Genomic DNA, 23703 nt, shown 5'->3' on the forward strand with positions numbered 1-23703 from the left:
TATATTTAAGAAATTATCAGCACATAATTCTTCTGCCTCTCTGCAATCCTCAGTTTCAAAGGGGCGACTGTAGTGGAGACAGAATCCAACCTGCACACCCTAATGACACATGCACACACGCTTTTTTTTGAAGGAAAATCATTTATACTTTCACTTTCAAATAACATATTGCATTTTTGCCTTGCAGGATCTTTGATCCTCAGCACAATCCTTACTTTAGGAAGTTTTCCAGGTCGTCACGGCTGCACGAAGACCAGGAAAGGTCACTGGGGTTCCTGCCCTTCACCCACTCTCCAGACATAATGTGGGACCTCCCTGCACAGGGCTGGTGGTCATCATCGTGGCTCATCCCCATGCTGTTGGAGGAGAACAAAACAGGACAAAAAATCTATCAAGTTATGATGTGGGTTTCTCATTTCCCATTGCAATTAGTAATTATACTCTTAGCAATTAACAGCTCGAAACCAGGCTGCACATATAACACACAATCTTTCACCCACTGCTCTGGGCACCTGTTAAATTAATAAATATAAGTAAACTACAGGTTCTTTTAGGTTATCTGTTGCCTTAATTTCACAAGGGGTTTAGTGTTTATGTGTTTGAAACTTTAAAATGGGCTTCTTATGGACTTTTCTACCAGAAAATGTGAAACTATTTGAGGTTCACGAGATGTGACCTGCAGAAGTGATGCAGCCCAGTGGAAGGAAATCTGCTAGAATATTGAAGGTAATATCTATTGAAAATTTGGGATTGCTTTCCCAAATCTAGTGGATATGATCCCTATAATCACATTGAGGGAATGATCAAAATTAATACCAGAGATGGGCCAATGTTGTTGTTTTGTCAGTGTGAATTTGGAATACACCATTAGGAAAAACATGTTTCTAAATCAGTAGTATTGTACAGTCTCTCATCTAACTTTGAAGGTGATCCTTCTTTGAGCAGTGGCTGGATCAGATGGTCTCCAATGGCCCTTCCAACCTGAATTAGCCTCTGACTCTGGAACAGCAGTGCTCAGATTGGAGCCCGAGGCAGAATCACGCCCCATTTCTCCAAGCACTGTCCAAAAAAGCACCAAGACTGCCCCGTGCCCATCCCAGCAAGGACAGAATGGGGCTGCTGCACCAAATCCTGCTCAGAATAAACCTCTGTTGACTCTACAGGAAGGTGAGACTTGTCTGCTGCAGGTCAGCCTTTGTGAACAGGGATAAATGAGGTGACCAAGTTCACCTCCTGTGTCAGTGCCATGTCAGAAGCCTGACTCAGTCCTACACTCAGCCCATCCCACGGTGCCTGGCAGTGAAAGGTTAAAGGGTTTCCATCCTGCCCTGAAATTATCATTAAACCCCTTTCTTAGAATCTTGCAGAGCAGTAACTGTTTGAAACACTAACAGTCCTCCTTCAATTCCAAGAGGAAACGGAAGATGAGTTTCAGACAAAAGGTGTCTTGTAGGGCCAGTGTCACCTTCTAGCAAAATGTCACCAGTTTGGGGCTGAAAACACAGATTAACAGGAACTCATTGGGTCTCCAGCTGGCTGGCTGGAGCAAGCCAGGGCAGTACCTTTACATATGGAGTTGGACTCTTTAATCTGTGCTACTTCTCTGTAAATCAGAGGCTCCTGTTTGTTTTCTGACTGTGCTCTTGGCTTTGCTTCTCTCCAGGTGTGGGGCTTGACTGTTCAAAGCCCAAACATGACATCCATTTCTAGCTGCAGTGAACCAAAAACCAGCTTCAGCAGTTTGATAATTATGGCTTAGATTAAACCACCATCTCTGCTATTTTTAACTTAAAGTGAAGATTATACAGTGCAGTCTATTATTTTAGGTTTATCTCCAGGGACATTATTATTTCTAGCAAAACTACATTTAATATAATTTTTTGACTCAGAAGCTCATAGTTATTCTTGTTTTCAAACCTTTGTGGGTTTTGAACACAGCAGAAACATTCACATCAAGCACATTTTGTTTGATGCATGCAGGACTAATCTAACAGTCTATTAGTAGCTCCAACTTCAAAACAGTAGAGAGTGAAATTCCTGCTCCACTGAAGTGAACGGGAGTTTTGCCACTGACTTCAGTGGAGCCTGGATTTCACTCCAAATATTTTACCCACGTTGTTTCTGCACACAGAGAAAACTCTTCACATGCTAGGAAGGAAGTTCCAGCAGTATTCCTCCAATGCAAACAAGCCCATCTAAAGATCCTGTTCCTAAAAGTCAGGACAGGAAGGGCTCAGTACCATGAGTAAGGTATGTAAGCTGGCTGGAAATCTTCCAGAGGGAAGTTTGCCATGAAATGCCAGTTTAGAAGGCTCCTGGGCATGCAGCAATCCTGTTAACTTTTCTAATGGAGATGAGACAAGGAGGTTTCCAAGGTTTCTTGCAGCTTGTCTGCCTTGTGCTTGCCCCAGTGCTGAGGCTGAAAGCTGGGTCCTTCAGGTTTCTGCTCTGTCCAGGCTCCTGTGGGACGGGATCTGGCAGCCACCCCATTCCAACAGCTTCCTGAACGGCCTCCTGGTCAGCACATCAGCTGTTCCACTTCAAAGGGGTGAAAACAAATCATCTTCCTGACTTCCCAAGTGGTTTAGGCTCCTTGATTTTATCCCTTCCACAAAACAATAGTGTTTGGTCTAGGGTTGTTCATTAAGAAATGCCTTAGCTTTCTGATAGCTTCAATTATATTTTTTGTTAAACACGCTGAAAGTGGGGTTTTGCTGGTGAACAACAAGGGCAGCAGCTACTAATCAGTACATTCCTGTCCTTAACTTTATTTTAAACCTGACCTCACAAAAGGTCTGTGCCTGGGAGAAATGCTGAGGCTGCCAGTCATTATTCAGCTTTGATTTTGCAGGGGGGTCTGAGGCAGATAAAATGTATCCTCTATAAAGACTGAGTCAGAACTCATGTTCCAGTTATTTACAGGCTTCTTCTGAAATCTGTTCAATTCTTACATGTGTGGAAATCGACACCTTCCCGAACCATTCCAGGTTTCTTAACAGAAATCCTTTAAAAAGTCATAAACTCATAAGCATAAAGGAATTGTGTCTGAAAGGAATACCTTTATTGGAATAAAGCAAAGGAGCTCTGCTAAATCCAGAGAACCAAGCCAGTTTATATTAGCCTAGGATCTGGACTCAAGGTACACAGGCAGCCCCTCCTGGCCCCTCAGTGATGAGTTTCTGGTAGACTGAAACCAGCAACACCTTTGGAGCCTGTTTTAATTGGCAATGTAGAACTTTTCTCAGCATCTACTTTACCTTACAATGACTCACTTGAGAAAAGGATTAACTGACCTGCAGGACTCAGGCATACTCTAGCATGCTAACACATTCTTTTCTGAAGTTCAAGGGTCTCCAGCTACATCAAAGGGGCCAGGTTTTTCTACACGTAGTAAATGCAATGCCACGCTGATTCCTTTCACTAATGAACAGCCCCCCTCCTTTTAACAGAAATAAATGGGACACAGCAGTATTTGTTTGTCCTAAACAGCAGTGCAAATGCTGAATCAGGAGTTTGCATTTCCTTTGTGATCCCCTAATCTTACCTGCTATTCAGAATTCACATGGAATTAGAAGCAGGTAATCAGTCTCTTGAAATACTCTGCCTTAGGAAGGAGTTCTATTCTTTCATGAACAGAACTTGAATAATGAGCTGATAGGAAAAGCTCTTAGATTAGAAGTAGGAATGTCAAAACAGCACTGCATTGCCCTGCAGACCCACTGCCCTCTGTGCTCTCCCAGCCAAAACTGTCCATTTTACCAGGAACCACAAACACGTGCTGCTGCCTCTTATCCTTTACAAAGCCAGCAGAGCCACGAGGGATGAGCAGGACTAGTCCCTCCGTGCTGTCACTACCACAGTCACTCCTCCATTCTAACCCCAAGGTAAATCTCAGCCTTCAGTTCCTCACATTCTCCTCCTGAAGACAATGACATTCCACAAAGGCAAACAAGGACAGCTCAGACCTCAGCTCTTAAACTCCTTTCATTCAATATTTATTCAGAGTAAGCACCCTGGGATCTGGTTTCACACTCCAGCTTCTTTCCAAATATAAATAATGCATTGGTTACTAGTCAAAGACACCACGGCCTCACCAGAGGAGTCCTTGCAGCCTATTTATTGTTGCTCATCATATGTGAGTCCAGAAACAAGCTGGCTGACCCGTGTGAGTCCTGACTGTTAACATAATCACAGCAAGGCAAACCTTATCAGGAGTCACAGGGAGGCAGCAACAACAGATCTCTCTGATGCATTTTTTTGGAGAAGAAGACTTTAGAGTAGCAATGCTATGAATAAAACACAGCATTCAGCCTCTGGCCTCCCTGCAGTCTGTGCTCCTTTCCAGGACATGCTCCCCCGTCAGCGGCTGTGCAGCGCCCAGAACTGGGTCAGGATGCCAGAATTACTCTCCGGGCCTGAGCTGGCCAATTCCTTGTGTAACTCTTTTAAACTAACAGCAATTATCAGCCGCTTGTTTTCCCACAGCAATGCTAAACCACTGCACTTGCTTTGTTTGTCTCAGTCATTAGCGGAGCTTCTCCTCTAGACAGTTAATGTAACTAAACTGCTCTGTTTACCCTTGGTGCAGTTTTCCAATATTTCCTGTTATTCTTCAAAAGCCTGAGCCAAAGTGCACCAAAGCCTGTGGAAAGCCTCCTACTGCCTTCAATGCACTGTGTGTTGCACCTCCAAGTCCTCAAGGTCATGTATACAAACCTTCATCAGAATCACTACGACTCTTGATGGGTTTCCTACTAAAAGCCCCAAATCCGAGTGAAAGGATAAGGCCAAGGGCTGGGGGAAACTGATGGAGGAGATGCTAAAAATTTTTCCAACAGCTGGAACTTGGTGGCTGGTAAGAGAACACTTGAGAAATCCCCAAGACTATTATCATACACTCCCCCTCTGGTGGGGACAGATTGTGAAGTAGGGACAAGAGGCACGTTCTACAGAAAATACCATCAGCAGTAAAAGAAGAGCTTTTCTTTAGAAAAAGGGTAGCAAGCGGAAAAAAAAAAGTATGAAGGGGAGAGCCTGAAAAAACCACACCCAGGAGGTTCTGCAATCCCTCTGTTTCAAATAATCACTTCAGCTGGCTGGTAGAATGGCCTTTTCCATCACCTCCCTCTGACAGTCAAACCATGCCATTTGTCTGCAAACAATTCAGGGGTGAGTCAAGCACTGGATCACTTTAGAAAGGAGTGACACTCACGGCTACCAAGCTGCCCAAGGTGACTTGGCTGTCACCTCAGCTGCTTATTAAACATGAGCTCAGCACACAATTGATTGCTCTCCACACAACTGCACTTACCTCAGTCTCCATTTCTCCAAAGGGCACTGAGGACACCAAGGAAATGAGGACAGTGGGATGTCTCTCACTTCTACAGACAGAAGTCCAAAGGAGAGTCTTTCTCTTCCCAAAGAACCAACTCATAAAGGGTTGTAACTGGATAAGCTCAGCAAGACATTAAGTAGGAAGAGGTCCTTGGGGTCACCCCTTCAGACCAACACAGACTCAGAGAACTGAGCAAAGAGCCCATCACAGCCTTGTCCCAAATACAGAGGGGGACAGGAGAAGGCAGTGACATCTCACGCTCCAAGTGAAAAGTTGAGGCCACAAAGGTTTTTACATTCTTGGCTGATATTTGTTTGCTGGAAAGCATGTTTTCTCTACCTGTGTTTGGAACAAATGTTCTCCTAAAGGCTCCATTTCTGTGGGGGAACAGTGCATTGCTGTGAGCTACAGGCAGTACCAGGGCACGTCACCACTGACCTTCTCAAAAGGGAACAGGAGAGAAGCCATTCCCTGTGACCCAGCTTGCCATGACTCACCCACAAGTAATCCAGCATTAATTGCAGAGCCAGGATTAAGCACAAGATTTCTTTCTAAACCCCACTGGAGAAATATAAATGCAAAGGGAGGGCAGACTGGACAACATCCTCACAGAGGGTGAGGGGAGGGAGAAGGGGAGCTGTAATTTATCCACTCTGGCATTTCAGTGTGGGCAGGATGACAGTGCCCCACGGAAGGACTGCTATTTAGACATGCTGTGGGCACAAATGCCATCTGTTTGTCCATATGAAGGACACAACTGAATGACAACATTCCTCCCCCCTCCCAATTCCTATCAGGCCTGAGAAGGGAGTTCTGTCTCTACAGTCCATCAAATATCAACCACAAAGGAAGATGTCGGTATGGAAGGAGGTTACACAGGTTGACAGCTGAGAATATCAAACATGGCCATTAAACTCGAATCAATCCAGGTCACTAAGAAAAGAAGGTACATCAACAGTTCCCAGCAGCTCCTGCCCCTGGATTGGAACCAGGAGTGGGAGACCATCCACCACATCATCAGCCCGTGAGCCGTCCGGTCCAAAATTGAGTTCAATGTTAGGAATTTTTATTAATGTTTGAAATTGAAGCTGTGCCACTGGAAAGATGCCTATTCTGAACTGGTTCAACATGTTTAATGTTCCAATATAAAATGCTGGTATCTTGCAAGTTATGAGGTTTCCATCCAGTTGAGAATAAAGGCACAGCAGAGGCAGGAGTGAAGTGGGAGTGCTCATTAGAGCTGGAATTGTAACTGGAGCTGCAGTGCAAAGTGAGGACAGTAAGTCTGAGAGAGAGACACAGGAAGGTGATGCCTCTGCAGAGCAACCCAAGAGAGGCAGAGGGGTCAGAGGGGGTCCAAGTGGGGCTTGGATGAAGGGCAAACTAACAAATCCTGAGGAAACACTGAGGTGAGCTGAGCTCAGGCCGAGGGAGGAGGCAAGGAAACACCTTGTGCAACCTTCTTACAAAACCAGCAGCCACCGAGGCTCTTGGCTTAATGGGAAACAGGCTTCTTCACCTTGTGTTTTTCAAACATGTAACCACTGTTTCTTAAATGCACCTCAACTATTCCAGAAGCTGTCAGAAGCACTTTGGGAAGCTGTGATGAAGAGAGGGAGATGACCCTGCTTAAAGCATGTGAAGTAATCAAAGCTGGTCACTGTGTCCATGTGTTATCTAGAACAGGGGCGTTCAGGACGGGTGCTGTACTTTTGGGATTTTTTTAATCAGGAAAGACAATATCTAAAGGGAGCCATGACTACTGGACTCTTGTTTTCATAACCAAGTTTATGTCACTCTCCAATAATGAAGTAACCAGATATTTTATATGGTTATCTGCTCATCAAGCAGCCAAGAAGTCAACAACAGCGAGTGGGAACACACCATGTTATTCAGCACGTGTTATTCACGATGGTGAATAACAGTGTGGAAAGCTGGGGTTTGTTCAGCTGCAGGACAGATCCCAGCCCTTTATGATATGGTTTTCATTTAAAAAGAATTAGTTCTTTTGCCCTGGAATCTGGAAGGCAGCAAGTATGAGCCTGTGCCTCAAGGGACAGATAGCACATGGAGCCTGACATGGCAGGGATGGGCAGTGTGGCCTCTCACTCACACATTTTATCCAAAAGCTTGCTGCCCACACTGCCTGGATACAGAACTGGCCAAAGCCCACTGGCATCAATGTCAGTCCTTCTTACGGTTTGATCAAAGTTTGTTCTTCAAAGGCCATGAAGAACAGGGTGAATCACCCGCGATCTTCTCCCCAGCAATAAATGTTCACATTACTGACTCCTTTTTCCTGCAGACATTTGCCCATGGAATTCTCTCTCTCTCACCCTTGCCCCTTTCCCAGAGTGGATAATTCACAGCAGGGCAGGCATTGCCTGATGTATTCCAAGAACTCTGGTGAGATGAAGGAATCCAGCTGCAGTGCAACTGAACACCTGCCATTCCCATGGCCTGCCTCCACTGCTTCTGATTTGTGGGATGTGGCCCCAGCATAGAAACCTGTTCCTGCAAAAGCTTCACAGTGTTCTGGTAAGAGCTTGCAGGTTCTGAGGCTGCAGGGGGCAGTTTACCATGTGGTAAAAAAAAGGAGTGCCCCACCAAATACAAAGTCCTAGAAAAAGCTAAAGTTGATCAATATATCTACAAATAAACTTGGCAGAAACTCAGCACTGAAGAAGTAGCATCACCTCAGGAAAACACCTTTCTTCTTACTGATCTCAAAAATCACTCCTTTCCAAGTCCCATGTAGCATCTAATATAAATCTCTCCTGGCCCCTTCACTTCCTTAAAGCACTATCCCATCTCCATGCAGTCATCCAACCAGATGCTCAGCATTTCTAAACCCTTTCAGATGCTTTGATACATGTCAACAACACACAGCAGGTTTCTGACACAACAGCATCAGAGGGAGTCAAGGATTGCTTTAATTCCTTCAATCCCTGTCGAAGAAGTGAACACAGATACATCAAAAACCACTCATTGTAAAACATGGATCACTGGGAATCACTTGTCTCACACTGGCTACTTGTCATGATCACAGTTGAGCTGTGACCCTGAAGTAATAATAAAGTTATCTGAAGGCCAGGGGATAACATCCCCAAGAGAATGGATGTACTTAGCTGTTTCCTCACCCTCCTCAGGATTTAATCCACTTCTTGGACGTAAAAAATTCTCTCCTTCTCACTTGCTTCAGTTTGCTTTCAGAAAAGAGGGAATTGCTGCAGAAGGAGCACAATGACTATGAATGAACCAGCGGTGGGCAGAGAACAACTGCTCATTTCAGAGGCTGCTGTGCTCCATCTGTGGCTCCTTGTGTTTGGAAAGCACCCCGGGGCATCCCAGAGCTAACATGCTGAAGGGTAACAAGCTGCTTGCTTTCAGCACTGCCTGAAGTGGGTGAGAACGAGACCTTCTGAAAATGTGACATGCATTTCCTCAGAGGATGAAAAGGGAATATAAATTGTAGGGTGGAAAAAAAAAGACCAAACCCTGGGATAGCTGGGTGGGATTTCCCACCCACCAGGCAAGAGAGACAAAAGCTCAGTGAGCAGCTGACAGCTCTGTCACTCACAGTGTCAGCAACCCAAGGGGAAGCTCTTGTGTGCAATCACTTGAGTGCACTTTTCTCAAAACTCCTGTGAAACCAGTGAAAGCCTCCAGTCAACTGCATTAATGACCAAACCTGAATGAAGAGATGAAGAACGAGAGACCCTTAAAAGAAAATCAAAGAGAAGGGAGAAATGGAATATTTGCCAAATATGTGCAACACAAGTAAGCACAGATGTCCCACACTCTGCCCCATCAGGAAGCCACCCACTGCTGAGAGCTGGGGAAGTGGGACAGCCTGGGGAATGCACTGTAGGAGTCAGGAATGCTGGCTGCCTTCCCCACACTGGGAGATGAATTCTCCATTCCTGGAGCTGGGAATGAGGAGATGGCCAACATCAAGAGACAAAGAGGTGTGAAGTAACCGTAGCATATATAAATTCTATCAGCATTGAGTCTTGTGCAGCCCCAGACAAGCCAGTGGGGATGTGTTTCATGGTTCCCAGAGCAGCAGAAGTCCTTTTCACAGAAATATTTTTCATCCTCTTTCTTTTATTCTTCTTTCCTGGTCCAGGTTGTCAATCACTGTGGGCTCACAGGTTCAGTGCAAGAAAAATCCATTCTATGTGACCCCCTTTTACTGATTCAAAAAAACCACCAGAACTGCCTAGAAAAAAAAGTTGCACAGGAAATGCACGATCCAATTCCATGATTTGCAGTTGTTCTCAGGCAGTAGATCAGTCTGCAGTAGTTCAGCTGAAGACATTTGCTTTAAGGACATGGCATTTTCAGTGGTATCCCTGTCACAGTCACTTCCACCACTCAGGAGTGCTCCCCTTCCTCAGGGAAACTATTTCTGGTAGTGGTACTCCCGTATACCAGCTCCCTAAACTCTTGGGATTTTTCATAATGGTGCAGCTGGGAAATTAATTTATAACACCAGAACCATCTGGCCTTGGCTGTTCATAAATGATTTGAAAAGTTCAGGAAGCTATCTCAGTCTCACTCCTTTTATCAGCAGGGAGAGACTCAATATCAAACAGGAATGTTGCAAATTATGGCTTGGTATCAAAGCAATTGGGAAACGATATGTTCAGACCGATACTGGAGTGAAATTCTTTAGGTAGTGGGTGTGCCTGGTTGCCTATAAACCTCAAGGCTAAGTTTGATTTCATATTGTCTAAGGGAGTGACATGAGGAAATTAAAAAGTAACTTGAAAAGAGACACTTGCTTCGAATAACTTTGGCTTGAACGTGTTGATGTGAAGACAAATTACAGATAAAGGAAAATAGTTTGTTATCTTCATAAGAAGATACCTCTTTAGAGGGTTTTTAGCTGATAAGAGGTGCAGGGTGCATATCATTTAACTGGTGGCAGCTTTCTGGGGGCCGTGTCTGAGCTTTCTCATGGGATTCTGCTCATTTAACACACCTGGCAAACCTGCAAAGTTACTTCAACACACACCATAAACAGTTCAGAATGACCTGCAGGTATGAATGGCAGTACTTCAGGTATAAAAAGTAAATATGAATATATTTTCCTAAACAAACAAGTTGGGCTTTTTCTTTGAATGGAGAGAAGCCTCAGGATCATATCTGGATTAGTACCGAGAAGGTAAAATAATTGAGAAAGAGGTAGAAAAATAAACCAAATGGAGATGATGACACTTCACATGAACAGATGGGAGGACTGTGCACACCAGTAGAAAAGCAGACAACAAAGTCATTATTATAGTGCTCCTGCAGGAAAACCCAGTTGGCTGCATTACTTTAAAGCTACTGAACGTGGTCAAATCTGCATTTTTATCACCATCTGACCACTCCTGGCTGTGGTGGCTCATGATGGATATTAGGGAAGAGTTCTGCCTTCCTTGGCTGAGTCTATCCCATGTCACACAGCAGTGTTACACAGCAAGCAGCTTTACTTGAGATAAAGGAGGAACCAGACAGGAAAGAATTCCCCCATTGAAAAGTGCTGGCGGTTGTGTTTTCAGGGGGAAGAAAGGAAGCTGTGCTTTTCCTTTGAAGGAAAGATACTCTTCCTAAGTACAGAGACTACCTAAACTGAGAAGCAAACTGCTTCCAGGGAGCATTTCTTTATCCTGTCCAGCTTTATTGTGTGTAATTAAAATGAACATTTCAAACCTAGATCAGAAACCTGCCACCTCATTATCTGTCTCTGGGGCGATGCCGACAAGCAGCAGGGTGGGAGGAAGGGATCCCAGTGGGAAGCAGGGAGAAGAGCCAGGCAGGATTTGGACTGTCACTGGCAGGTGAGAAACAGCTACCAGAGGGTGGACATCAGAAATTCCTAAAAGGTCAAACTGTCCCATATGTGGGTAAGACCTGGTGTACAAGATGAGTGTCTCAGTGGGATCTGGAGCGGAGAAAGAAGGTACAGTAAAAAATACTCATTTTTAAGGCTCAGCTCCCTGAGCTAATTAGAGTCCAGCAGGAAGGAAACTTTTCAAGTAAGTGAGAAAAAACCACTATGATCAGATTCCTTTTGCTTTGATTTGTTTTACCCAAACAAGCACAAAAGCAGAAAATTGAGGAAACTTCTCTTTTTCTGGAAAGTGGGGTTCAAGCAAAGAAGTAGATAACAAAACTCCCTGCTGGGTTGGATGCAGCAATGGGAAGAGGCCCAGCACCTGAGGGAGGGAGGATTTTGCAAATGGAAAGGGGTCAGTAAGAACAAAGCAGGCCTGTTTATTTCATTTCTCTACTAAACTCTTTTTGCTGAATTTTATTTCCCAACACAACTGCTGGCCAAGAGGCAGCCGACCTTGTTGCACCACGGCACAGCCTTCCACTGACATAACGGTTCAAGGGAACCACATTTTTAGAGGCAACAACATTTCCACTGCTGCTGAGTTACTACTGAAGGCTTTTCCAAGTGACAGTCTGGGATTTATCACCTTCCCCAGCCCAGCAGTCATTTTCACCTGGAACCTGTGGAACTCGGCAGGCCAGGCAGACAGCACGGCTTACAGGCTATTGGAACCCAACCTCGAGTGGAAAAGCAAATATTTCATCCAGATCACTGCCCTTGTATAAAAACAAATGATTATTTGGTAAATGGTACTTACAAACTCTAATATTTCCTGTGCTGGTGTGGAGTGAGAGGCTGCACAATGGGGACTTGTCCTGTCCCCACGTTTTGGGTCACTGGGTGCACGAGGTCGTTGCCAGCAAAGCCAGTGGAGTATGAAACCAAAACTCTTGTAGCAGGAAGCAGATGCAAGATTTGCCAAATCATTACAGCCCAGCTACTTAACATGGCCTTGGCTTACTCAGCACAGTAAAGAAAGGCAGAGCTGGCAAAGCTACAAAGCTATTGATTAAACCAAAATTGTGTTCCTAAATGACTGTCGCCCGCCTGCTTGGTGCAGTTTTATTATGTCAAGTAAAGCTGTACAAGATGCTCAAAAACAAAGAAATTAGAGGCACTGCAAGGGAATGTTGCTTCACTGGGGATTACACAGAGATCCTTCACAAAGCAGAGAGTAAAACCATAGAAATCCTTGCCCAGAACCACACTAGTGCTTCCCACAAGAGTGCAAAAGCAACGGGAGGTGGACATTCCCACGCCCAGTTCCAATGGTATTGCATTCCAACACTAAATAAACTATCGAATTTGGAAGATATGAGGGTGAGAAAAGAAACTCATGATAGAGGGAAGGTGTCCCACCACCGTGCCAGGATCAGCAGGTTCAGTAACTGCACCAGGTAATATCTCGCAGCTTTACATAAAACTAAAAAAACACACCCCAAACCAGACCCATTATCCATAGTCTGGCACATGATACTACTCAGACCTCTCCATTCCTCCTCCCTAATCTTCTTTTTCTCTGAGTGATTTCTGTACCTGGTTTTCTTTGTGTGATTTTCCTCTATCCCACTGTCATTGCAAAAACAACTTGCCCAGATAAGGTTAATACAAAAGGGATATTCTACTTTTGGGCCTCCAAAAAACTTACTTGGGTATCCTGTACTGCCTTACATTGGGCAAACACATCTTTGTTTAGTGGTGCTCCACCACTACCTCTTCCCCAGGTTAAACCATCCTTGCTGGCAGAAGGCTCCACTGATTTTTTTTTTTAAATATGTTTAGAACTGTATCTGTCTTTAATCTCTGCTTCCTTTTGATTAATTTAGCACACAGTTTTCAGAATTCTTCTATCAAGCTACTTAGGTACATAATAACTTGTTTTGTCTAAAACAGACCTCTCTGTGCATTACCAAAGGGGAAAGAAGCATCTCCTGAAATTTTCAGATATACCTGGTTCTCTCTCCAAACCAGAATATGTTATTAAATCACTGCTTTGATTAGATCATACTAGTTCTGATGTACAAGAATATATGATGAAATAGGCAGTGTTCCATTTTGTCCTTTGGAGTTGTAACTCCAACTTAACTGTGAAAATGTGCTTGTAATTATCTGTGGAAGAATGAAACCTGGAAGGAGGGGAACACGGAAAGGGAGCCTGGGAACACACAGAGAGAGGGGGAGAGAGAGAGAGAGAGAGAGACATTACACAACAGATTTACAACACAAATGGCAGAAAATAAAATTAGCAACTCCAGGGTGGGTACTGACTGCTGCCAGCATTTCTGGCCAGCCCCAGGGTATGTCTACACAGCAGCCAGTCACTCCCAGTATTCCCAAGACTGCAATATACTGGAACAGCTACGTATTCCTGTGGGATCTAAAGTGGAGAGTGCTGGCACCAGGAGAACATACTGGAGCAGGAACTCCCCAGCTACTCGGGAAGTCTTGCTGCACCAACACAGTCACTGGTACCTGAGCTTGCTAAAGTAAAGCTTGCATGGGATTGCCTCTGCCTCTGGTCCTCCTGGGATCCAACTGACCTTGATTTTCCACCGCTACAAATGCAAGTTCCAACACACTGGCAGCGTGCTCAGAGCAGCCACACAGGGTTTATACAGGCACAGAGGGAACTGTGCCACAGCTGCCCACCACAAGGCAGAATCTACTCCCAGACTGCCAGCAGAGCCACTGGAGAGGTTTATCCAGGCACTGGCTGCATCCCTGAGCCATCCATAAATGGATACTACCCTACAGACCCATAAGGTGGGCACCTCTTTGCAAGGTCTCTCTCTAGGAAAACATTAATTCACAGGAGTGAATAAGATGCCTGTGGGCATGTGTTAAGGTAAAGTCATTAACCACATGCTGAAATCCTACCCTGTGAATGGAAGTCTGGCCTCACTGGCAGGACAGAGGGACTAGAGTTAAAACTGAAGTTGTCCAGATAACCCTGAAACTGAGACTTTGATGCTTCTACATGGTTGATTCTACAACTGAAGTAATGTTGGTTTTCATACCTTTTGGGAGATAAGAAGTAACCAGGGGACACGTTGCTCCCTGGCAATGAATTGCTGGATTTCTGCAACAGCAACAAAGACAAATTTTCCACAGAAATTCAGGTGGGGCAGAACCGACCTGATAAAAGTGGGACTAACTCGGAGGAACACAGAGCAGAAAAAGCAGCTCAGGTAGGAGCTTGTTTGAAAAACAGAGTTAATGTTTAAAGTCAGCCAGGACAGAAACTACACACAGATGCCTGTATCAGTAGAGCCCTGAGTTCAAGGGCTAGACTATGGTGAGCTGCTCTAAAACATATAAAGAGGGTTGCTGGTCTTTTTTCTTTCAAAACAGCTTCTCAGCTCCCACATCCCATACCTAAATGTTATATTCCCAGATTAAAATGAGAGAAGTTGTAGCAGAGGTTCCTCCATTTCTACAGGGTTCCCAGAACCACTCTCCTTGCCCCATCACCATGGTTTGGCTGCCTGCCTCCACTGCTGACTGGAATCCCAGAACACAAACTGCTCCAGAAACACAAACAGGTTTCTATCAGCACAGTGGGCACTCAGCATCACTACCTGTCTGCACAGCTCTGGGCCCCATTTACTGGGGTGGTCCTCAGCTTCCACACGAAAATGTTCATTTTTAAAATACATTAGGACCAACCCTCTATAAACTGCAGGGCAGGGGAGAAGAAGGGGCACAGTAAATTTCCTCTTTGGTTCTCAGGAATTAAAGTTGTATGGCTGCACCACGCTGAGCTGGCTTTGCCAGTGTCAGTTGTTACAGGGCATTATTCTGCACCTTTGGGATGTGCTCCTCCTCAGCCTGCAGTATTTCCACATTCTGACACATTTGCATGAATCTCTCTGCTGGTGCTGCACTGCACAGATCAGGGAGGCAAGTTTATTCACAGGTCTATCAGCATAAATATCAGACCACAAAGGGAACATCCAGAAAGTGCTTTTCCCTTACCTGCAACATCAGGATTGCTTGAGACACACCACAAAGGCCATACTTAATCATGCAGCAAATAATTATGCACCCTAAAGTAATTTTAACCGAGCTCCAGCTATCAATACTTAACATCTAAAGCAAATATTCACACTGGAGAGAAACCTGCTGTTTCCAAACTCTTCTCTTGTCTGATTCCAAGCCCAGAGCTGTTTGGTTTGTGCATTAGGGGCTTTTTACCTTTGGACTCGTTTTTGTCCTCATCTGTTTCAGCTTCAAGTTTGAGGCCATGTGGTTTCAGAGTGTTGGCAACAGACTGTTCCTTGCTTATTGTCAGTTGAATTTAATTCCCTTTCTCAAGGGCATCTGACACGTTGTGGCTTCCAGCCATCCCACCTCCGGCTGTTCCCTCCCCAGCCAGGCAGTGCCAGGTTCCGCCAGCTCATGAATGGGAATCTTCCCTCCTCACCCAAGCCTGCCCCCAGCCCACAACAGGAAAGCTGAGGCTGTTGAAAGAAACAGGAATGGCAACAAAGCTGGCATTGTTGTCCTGAAAAACCTCTGGCTGCAGCCCGCCCGGCTCCGTTTAGGGGTAACGGATATAAGGATGAATCCAGGCTTTTGTTTAAAAAACTTATTTGCCTTTTTTTTTCTTGGGAGAATGACGTGAAAATGGTAACAAAGGCACTGCTGTAGACAAAGAAAGAACCAGGGGAGGGGGAAGTGGCACTATTTTTCTAGAAGTGGGTTGTTCAGGGTGGTCTTTGGGGTGTGAATGTCAGATTGACTTCCCGCTGGTGCAGCTCATGGAGGAGGAGGGAAGCACCACTCAGGATCCCAGTTTACTGATGGCCTTGCCCTGCTAGTTGAGCAAAGAGAAGACTAAGAAAGTGTTCAGTGTTCATATCATGTTTATAACATGAAGACCTTGGCCTTGTACTTTTTAAGACCTCAGTGCCCACTGTGATCTGGGTCTCTCCTTTTGTGTAGGTCAGAACACAGAACTCCACCCAGCAAACCCTGGATAAAACCCAACTAACTGTGGCTACGTTCAAGTGTGTTTAATAGGCATCCACTACTGACCCTGCTGAATAAAGGAATGAGGCTTGATGAGGGTCCTGTCTTGTATGGGAAGAAGTTTATGCAGCCTTGCCACATAGGCTCTGAATGCCTTTTTGTAAGAGCAAAATTCTTCTCCTGCATCCTTTTGTAGGAAAAACTGTATCTAAACACAAGTGGATGCTCCCTCTGCATCCATGGACCGAAATTATCAACACAGATTGAAAGATTTAAATACAAGAGATAAAAGTCATGTCACTCACCCCATCATCAAGCAACAACAACCCTACAGGTTAAACCTGAGGATGAACTTTCATAGGACCTATTTATTCCTAATGGACCTATTTAATGATGTCTCCATGTTTTCACAGTGCAGCTGCCTGCAATAGTGTTTTTTGCAGTCAGTCCAAATGACATTAGTGGCAGATTAGGAATCTGACACATCAATTAGTAATCCATTCACTTTTTCCAAAGTCCACATCAGAAACTATCTGTGAATGCCAAACTGGGCTTGTGATCTCCACAGACATTTGTTAGTCTTAAGGAAAGAATAATAAATCTCAGCTTTTCTACACTCATAAGGAAATCAGACTTCAGTAAAGCTCACGGTTACGGCTCTCCAAAATTTATATTTTTGCCAATATGGATGTAAGTTTTGATTGGATTTTCTTTTAAAATTAAGAAACTTGCCCCTAGTTTTCCTTGGTTTCCATTTTTCAAGCTCATGTCAGCTTCTTTGTGTTCATCTCTGCTGTGGGTTTCCTTACATTTCAATTAAAAACTGCAAGTTTGTAAGTAGAGTCTGAAAACAAATCTACTTACACAAGAGGTGCTAAACCAGGGCTGCTCAGAGCATCCTACAGCAGTTCAAAACCAGAAGGATAAGGAGAGGCCTCACACCTTGAAAGGTCAATGAAAGGATCCTGTTGATCTCCAGGTCAGAAAAGCACCAGTCAATTGACCAGTTTGAAATAAGTAACCAGACCACTGGGAGGTGACAGTACAGAGGGATGACTTTAACGCCCAGGTTGGATGGTGAGGGATGGTATTTTTCCCTCTCTGATTTGGCACACTGGGAGTTGACTATACATGGTTATGGCAAGACTCTCCACACCCCTGCAGTGCTCAAATATCTTCCCAATCCCTCTATTTCCAAAGCCTGTTCTCATTTTTTCTCTCTCAGGGAAGTGGTTCATGAGGCAGCTCTGTTAGAAAATTCAGCCTCCTTTGCCATTTGTCCTCCCTCACCTGCACTCTCCATTTGAACTCTCTCTCTCTCCCCACTATGGGATCTAAGCCTCTCCTGGAGCAGAAGGTGCAAAGAAAGGAAGGACATTATGGTCTCAGCACCAAAACTGCCCTCAGAAAAGCAAATGGAGTTTGCAATTTTGTGCACAGATGGAGCTGTATCTGAAAGCATTACATCCCCTACTTATGGTGGGGATTTTTTTGCAAGGCATTATTGGAAGGAAGCTTGTCAGCTCTGCTGAGAAACTTGGCAAACACCAGGGCACACCAGTCTCACTCTTTTACACAGCTGGATTTTCTGCAGCTCAAGTATTTTTCCCCTCTTGCTCTTGGCCCATCCAAAGATGAGTGCTGAATTTCCCTTAACATTACCCACAGGTTAATTTGTTATTAAGTTTAGGCTCAGTTTAACATCTTGGCATGCAATTTAAATAAAACCAAAACCAAATGTCCTTCATTTCTGCAGAAACCACCCTCGGTTTGGCTCAGCTGCCTTTGGTGTCACTGGAGGGTGAACAGGAGATTCATTTTCGTCTTGTCATTTTTGGTAGTAACCTAAAAATCCTCCATGCAACTTTGAAATACATTGCCATAAAGTAATTGTCATGGAATGAGACTGGCCAGGATCTGAACATGCTACATTGACTCTGACTTAGCTGTGAAATACTCCTTACTCCAGGAAAGGAAGATGCAACAGGCACACAAACTGTTGGAGCCCAGAATGGTGCAGACAAAACTTGGGCACAATTCCTTAGTACAGGAATGATGGTGGGATTTCCCACCTTCCATCCAGAGAAGCTGAAGGAAGGAGCACTTGAAAATCCCACAGGTACAGTCCTGAGCCCTGTGTAACTTTGTTCCTGGTCTAATTCTGTACCTTACACAGCCTGACTGTGACACAGTTCAACCAGAGTGATGTCAATGGAAAGGGGAAAAAGCTCCTCAGTATTCTGAGTAAGTGCCTGTGACACTGAGCCTGGAGAGCAGGGAATGGGAAGCTGACCTTTGCTTAACTCATGAGCTGCACCAGGAGGATGCAGCTGACTCCTCCACTCAATTTTCTTCTGTCCAGGGGATATTTCCAGGCAGCTTTAAAGAGTCTTCAAAGTCACCTGCAGAGAGTACCCAGTAATCTCATCCTGCACATTTCTGTCTGACTTGGGGTTATCACGTTCTTTCCTGTTTTTTCCCGTGTGTTCAAAGCGTGTTCCTTAGGTGTGATTGAGCTGATAAATCAAGTTATATGATTTCTTTCTACTGATCAAATAATAATGCCTAGGGGCATTTCCAAAATACTGATGTTTACCATTTCAGTCACAGCAGATTACTTCACATGCAGAGATGAAACCATTACCAAACTATTTAACTATTAAAGTCCTTGACACAGACACCTGAACTTCAGAGAAAATTTAGCAAGTTCAAAGACTTTGAAGTTGATGGTGGTTTTATGGATCTATTCTATGCAGTGAAGAAAAGCAGAATTTGTCTCTATTACCATCAATCATTTAAGAGAATGAGGCCTCTTTGTGCCACTCAGAATCAGAAGAGAGAGTAGAAAACAGGGGAAAATCAACTGGAAAGATTTATGTGTGCTGAAACGAATATTTATGTGAGCCTCCCAAAAATTAAGTTAGGTACCAGTGTGCCAGATTCATGAAATCATAACAAACATGCCACACTGGTAATTGCACTTGTCTGGCTTTAAACAAAAGTGTGCTCCAGGGGCAGAAGGAAAGAAGGAAACAGAAGGACAGGTTCTTACTTGTGCCCAAGTTCATGTGCAATTGTAAAAGCCAGATTGAGACCATTGTCTTCAGCAAGAACACACTTCCTCTTGGCACTGCAGACACCTCCCAGGTAAGCGATTCCTGCAACATAAATACAGAGAATGGCCCCATCAGCATCAGTGGCTCAACCAGAATGACAAAAAATGCAACCAGAAAAACACCAGAGCAGTTTGCACACAAAATCATCTGAGTAGTTTGTTCATCATCCTATTGAAGAATCAGTCCAGAGTTTAGTCAGACAGGAAATAAGTTAAACACACCTTCACTGCTTTCCTTGGAAAATATATTTCACTGTTTTAAAAATATATTTCACTGACTCAGAAATTCATCTAAGCTTGTCCATTAATGCCCTCTACTACATGATGCAGTGAAGTATCCTGAATAAGCATTTAAATGGAGTTCTCCCAAACTTCAGAATAAAGTTGGGGACAGGGGATAAAACAATAAAGCAGAAACTCTGAAAAGATCTTACATTTCCCCATATTTTCATACTCAAAAGACAGCAAGAGTGTCAGAGCCAGAGAAGCTGGCAAACTGCTGATGGTGAGTCACAAAGCCAGTGGAGGTGGCAGAAGTCCTCCATGGCTTGGTGGAATTTAGGATTTGATCCCATGCACAGGATTCTCCAGGCCTGTTTGTGTGGGCACCACAAATGGTTTGAGGCTGAAGCCAAAGAGAAATTCAAAAGTTACTGCATGAAAACTCTGCTGTGGAAGAACAACAGTCCTCAGATGCCCTTCCTGCACCCAGACTGTCCCCTCAGAAAGTGCCACTGGACTTGGAAATGCTGGGGTGGCATCACAGGCCACGCTCAGGACAACTGGCTGCTGAGACTTTGTTTCATCTGCCACCTGGAAAACGCAGTTGAGCCACTGGGAGCTGGGCACAAAGGTTAAAGGCAGAGGGTTTTGTTCATACACTGCTAAACAAGCCCCTAAAAAGCCACAGAACAGCTCAGTGCACACACAAAACAAGATTCCCAGATGGCACAGGGCAACCTAAATGTCCCTTCAGCCACTCCACACATCCCTCTGCCACGCTGGAAGCAAGGGAAGTGTAAAGACCTTCCCCAGACACCTCTCAGTTTTTTCACAGTGGATATATTTGCTTGTATTTTTATTTAACAGACAACACGAAATGTAATTCCTCCCTGGAACACTGTTCCCACGGAGGGGTAGCTGGGATCTGGCTGCCTTTAAAGAGCAGCCCATGACCATGCACTGGAGACACAGTCTCTGCTTTTTTCCTTTCTCTTTTTTTATTTTCTTCCCTCAGAGCTGACAAAGCTGCGTTTATCAGAGTGCAAATGTAAAACTTCAGACCTGGGGGAAGTCCAGCTCTGTTCTTATGAGTTTTGACAACAATAAGGATATGGATATTTGTTGCCAAGGGTATCCTGGATGGAATGAAGGGATGGGCAACAGCCTTTTACTTCAGCACGTGCAGCAGAGAGCGAAGGCAGAAATCAGACACTAACAGTTGCTTATTTTAAAAGTGCTGACTGTGAAAGGTCAGATTCATACCACATGCAAAAAATGAAGATTTAATCTTTTAAATCAATGGCCACAGAAGGCTGGGTTTCAGCACTTTAATCAACTGACTTGCTTTTTACTCACAGAATAATCCTAAGGATGTCAAGGAATTGCTCAAGAAGTAACAGCCTTCTTTGAGAAAGATTTTTGAGGTTGCAACCTCAGTCCACACACCTGATGGCCTAAGGAATGTGCCATTTTTTGGTTAAAGGGAAGCAAAAATGTGGTATTAGAGCCACAGAAGCTAGAGATGAAAAGGAACCATTATGGCACTCAGCCAACCTTCTGCTTCTTTAGATTTGTGCCTTTCTGCATTTTTGAGTTCTCAAACCCTCCTTTTACTGAATATTTTATTGAATGTATCAATATTTTGGTTCCCTCTCAGCAGATTCAGGTACAGCAAACAGCAATGACCAGAGCAGGATTCTTACCAGAAGTGTTTTATCCCTACTACTAAACCTGATTATTCCACCTTCATCTTCCATTAACCTGTGCCAATATCACCTCAGTTGTATCTGATACACGAGGTTTTGACTGAGAAGCACCAAAACAGAACTGCATTTCAAGCTCAGGGTTCAATCAGTCAAGTCAGTTTAGCTGGAAATGATTCGTGCCAAGTTCAGACTTCATAAAATGAGGCTGAGTCCATGTTTGCCATCACTTGGAGATGGAAGGGGGCAATATTCCCATGTTTGGGAGGAGTGGTGCAGCAAAACAGCCCAGAATTCTATTAAAGAGGTTAAATACCAGTTAAAATGTCACATATATTACCTCAAACAGAAATTCTTCTTAAGTCTTTGTTTAGTGGCTCTAATCCCCACTGAACCTGGCAATAACACTGCTCTGTGCTAAGAGCCTCATTATTTAAAGGTGGAAAACTTAATTAAGGACTTGTACATCCACCAGTGGTTGAAGAAGCAATGACTGTGGCTCAGTTACAGACCGTTAGTCATCTCTTTTTATTAGTTATTTTCAATGCTTAATGTGAATCCTGTGTGGCCATTTTATAATATTTGCAGTGATCAATTAAAAAAAAATGTAGACATCTAAAATTAGTTTATTATTACAGAAATGGACTGGGCAGAGAAAGTCATAATCCTGGAAGAGCAGAGAGCAGAAACCTTTGGAGCACATGGAATGAAGTCAGTAAGAAGTCCAGCTCATGAACTGCTGAGTGCTTATTAATAGGAGTCATTCCGGAACAGCAAGCCAGTTATAACAAATTGGTACAACATCTGAAGCCTGAAAAAGTTTGCCTCAGAAACGTTTTTGAAATATATATTTTCTATCAAATGATTTCCTAAAACTATAATTTTCTTTTGGACCAATACATTTCACCATTAGTTCTTTCATCAGAACATAAATAGCAAATAAGTTATTCATCTGCAAACATAATCCAGTTTTTCAGCAAATATATCTAAACTACTCAGATAAATACAACTTTTTTGTGACCCAGTGCAATGATCCATATAATTGATATGCAGAGAAAAATACACCTTTAACCAACAGTCATAGCAGCACAATGCCTTGGTAGCTGCATTAATATGATTTATTTTCTTCACTGGGATGAATGGAAACTGCTGTTTGCCTCTTCAAATTTCCAGATTTCTATCTGAGCCTTTCAAGTCTGCAGAACTGGAATTCAGATATGTTTGTGAAAATCCTGGCATGCTGTGGTTCTACCAGGCTGGGAATGATATAGGAGGAAATTCTTTTATTTGGTAATTTTGCTCCTGGCCCTGTCGGAGAGACAGGTGTGTGAAAATGAAAAATAGGAAAGAAAGCTGAACTGGGGTTTTTGTTTATTTTTAAAAAAATACCTCACACTTCTCACGTGCTTCTGCAAAAACACAGACAGTGGGGAAGAAAGTCCTTATCTTTCAGGTACACTGTCAGCAAATACCTCAAGTCTATTTTTAATATAAAAAAAGGTCAAGCAGGAGCATCAGTGGTAAAGGAAAGCCAAATACTATTTTTACTATTCCCGAGCATGAGGGTTTTTTCCTTTCTCTCCTGAGAAATTACATAATTACAGGCCATAACTTCTGTGCTCGGGCTTGAACAGGCAGAGCTCTCTGCACTTCCACAGCAAACCCTAGGACACAGGCAACTGTGTAAACTCACTTTTTATCCAAAAACTTGTCATACATAAACAGTTTGCAGCTGTTGGCCTCTCTGCCAGCTAATGAGCCCTCCACCAGCAATATCTCTGAGGGGAATGATTCCATTTATCCCACCAGCTCAGCGAGGCATTAGGATATTACACACTTGCCACAGGGATGGCCAAAGCTGGGAGAGCACAAGTTCTGCTGCGTGGGCTCCCATTCTGCCCTCTTTCAAACACCAGGGGCTTCCTCCTGACGCCCGGGGAATATTCACTCAGCAAGTGGTTTGTCCAGGTACTCCAGCTTTCAACTCTCTAATGTCTTGTTTTCATTGCGCTCCTAATACTTTAATCTCTTCTTTTGCCAACCACCTCTGGATACAGAACTTTTACTTGATTAAAACTTGGCTGGCTCTCCTCCTCTCAATGTATTTGCTGTTGGGAAGGGAGCCAGGCTCCAAGTCCTGAAGTCTGCTTGGCACAGATGGAGACTCCCTGCATATCCACATGCTCAGAGCAAACCTCCCATTCCCCATCATTACTACTTTGGTGCTGAGCTGGATGTTTTTCTCATCCTCCCACGATTTTCAATTTGTGCAGCTCACACATTGCCATCAATTACATTCCTGTAGCCTCTCTTAACATCCTCCACAAGGAAAACCAGGAAACCCTGAAGTGATTCATGCTCTGCCTTTCCATTCAATGGCAATGATATGTTTGACAGAGATGCCCTGCCTGTATTTACACACCAAGTCAGTCACCAAGGGAATCTTTCAGTGCTTATGATACTTAAAATG

The 23703-nt window shown here is 43.9% G+C and overlaps 1 protein-coding gene across 1 annotated transcript in view; it reads right to left on the bottom strand.

Moving 5' to 3' along the window:
• The window catches only part of ADAMTS17 (ADAM metallopeptidase with thrombospondin type 1 motif 17), a 164207-nt gene that overhangs the window by 85425 nt on the left and 55079 nt on the right, over nt 1–23703 (bottom strand). Inside the window, exons 8-9 of the mRNA XM_064669150.1 lie at nt 19246–19351; nt 216–356 (exon numbers count right to left, since the gene is read on the bottom strand). Coding sequence (XP_064525220.1) covers nt 216–356; nt 19246–19351 — 247 coding nt within the window. The remainder of the gene's footprint in view (nt 1–215; nt 357–19245; nt 19352–23703) is intronic.

Source organism: Pseudopipra pipra, chromosome 12 (genome assembly GCF_036250125.1).
Source record: "Pseudopipra pipra isolate bDixPip1 chromosome 12, bDixPip1.hap1, whole genome shotgun sequence".
Classification (NCBI taxonomy): Eukaryota; Metazoa; Chordata; class Aves; order Passeriformes; family Pipridae; genus Pseudopipra; species Pseudopipra pipra.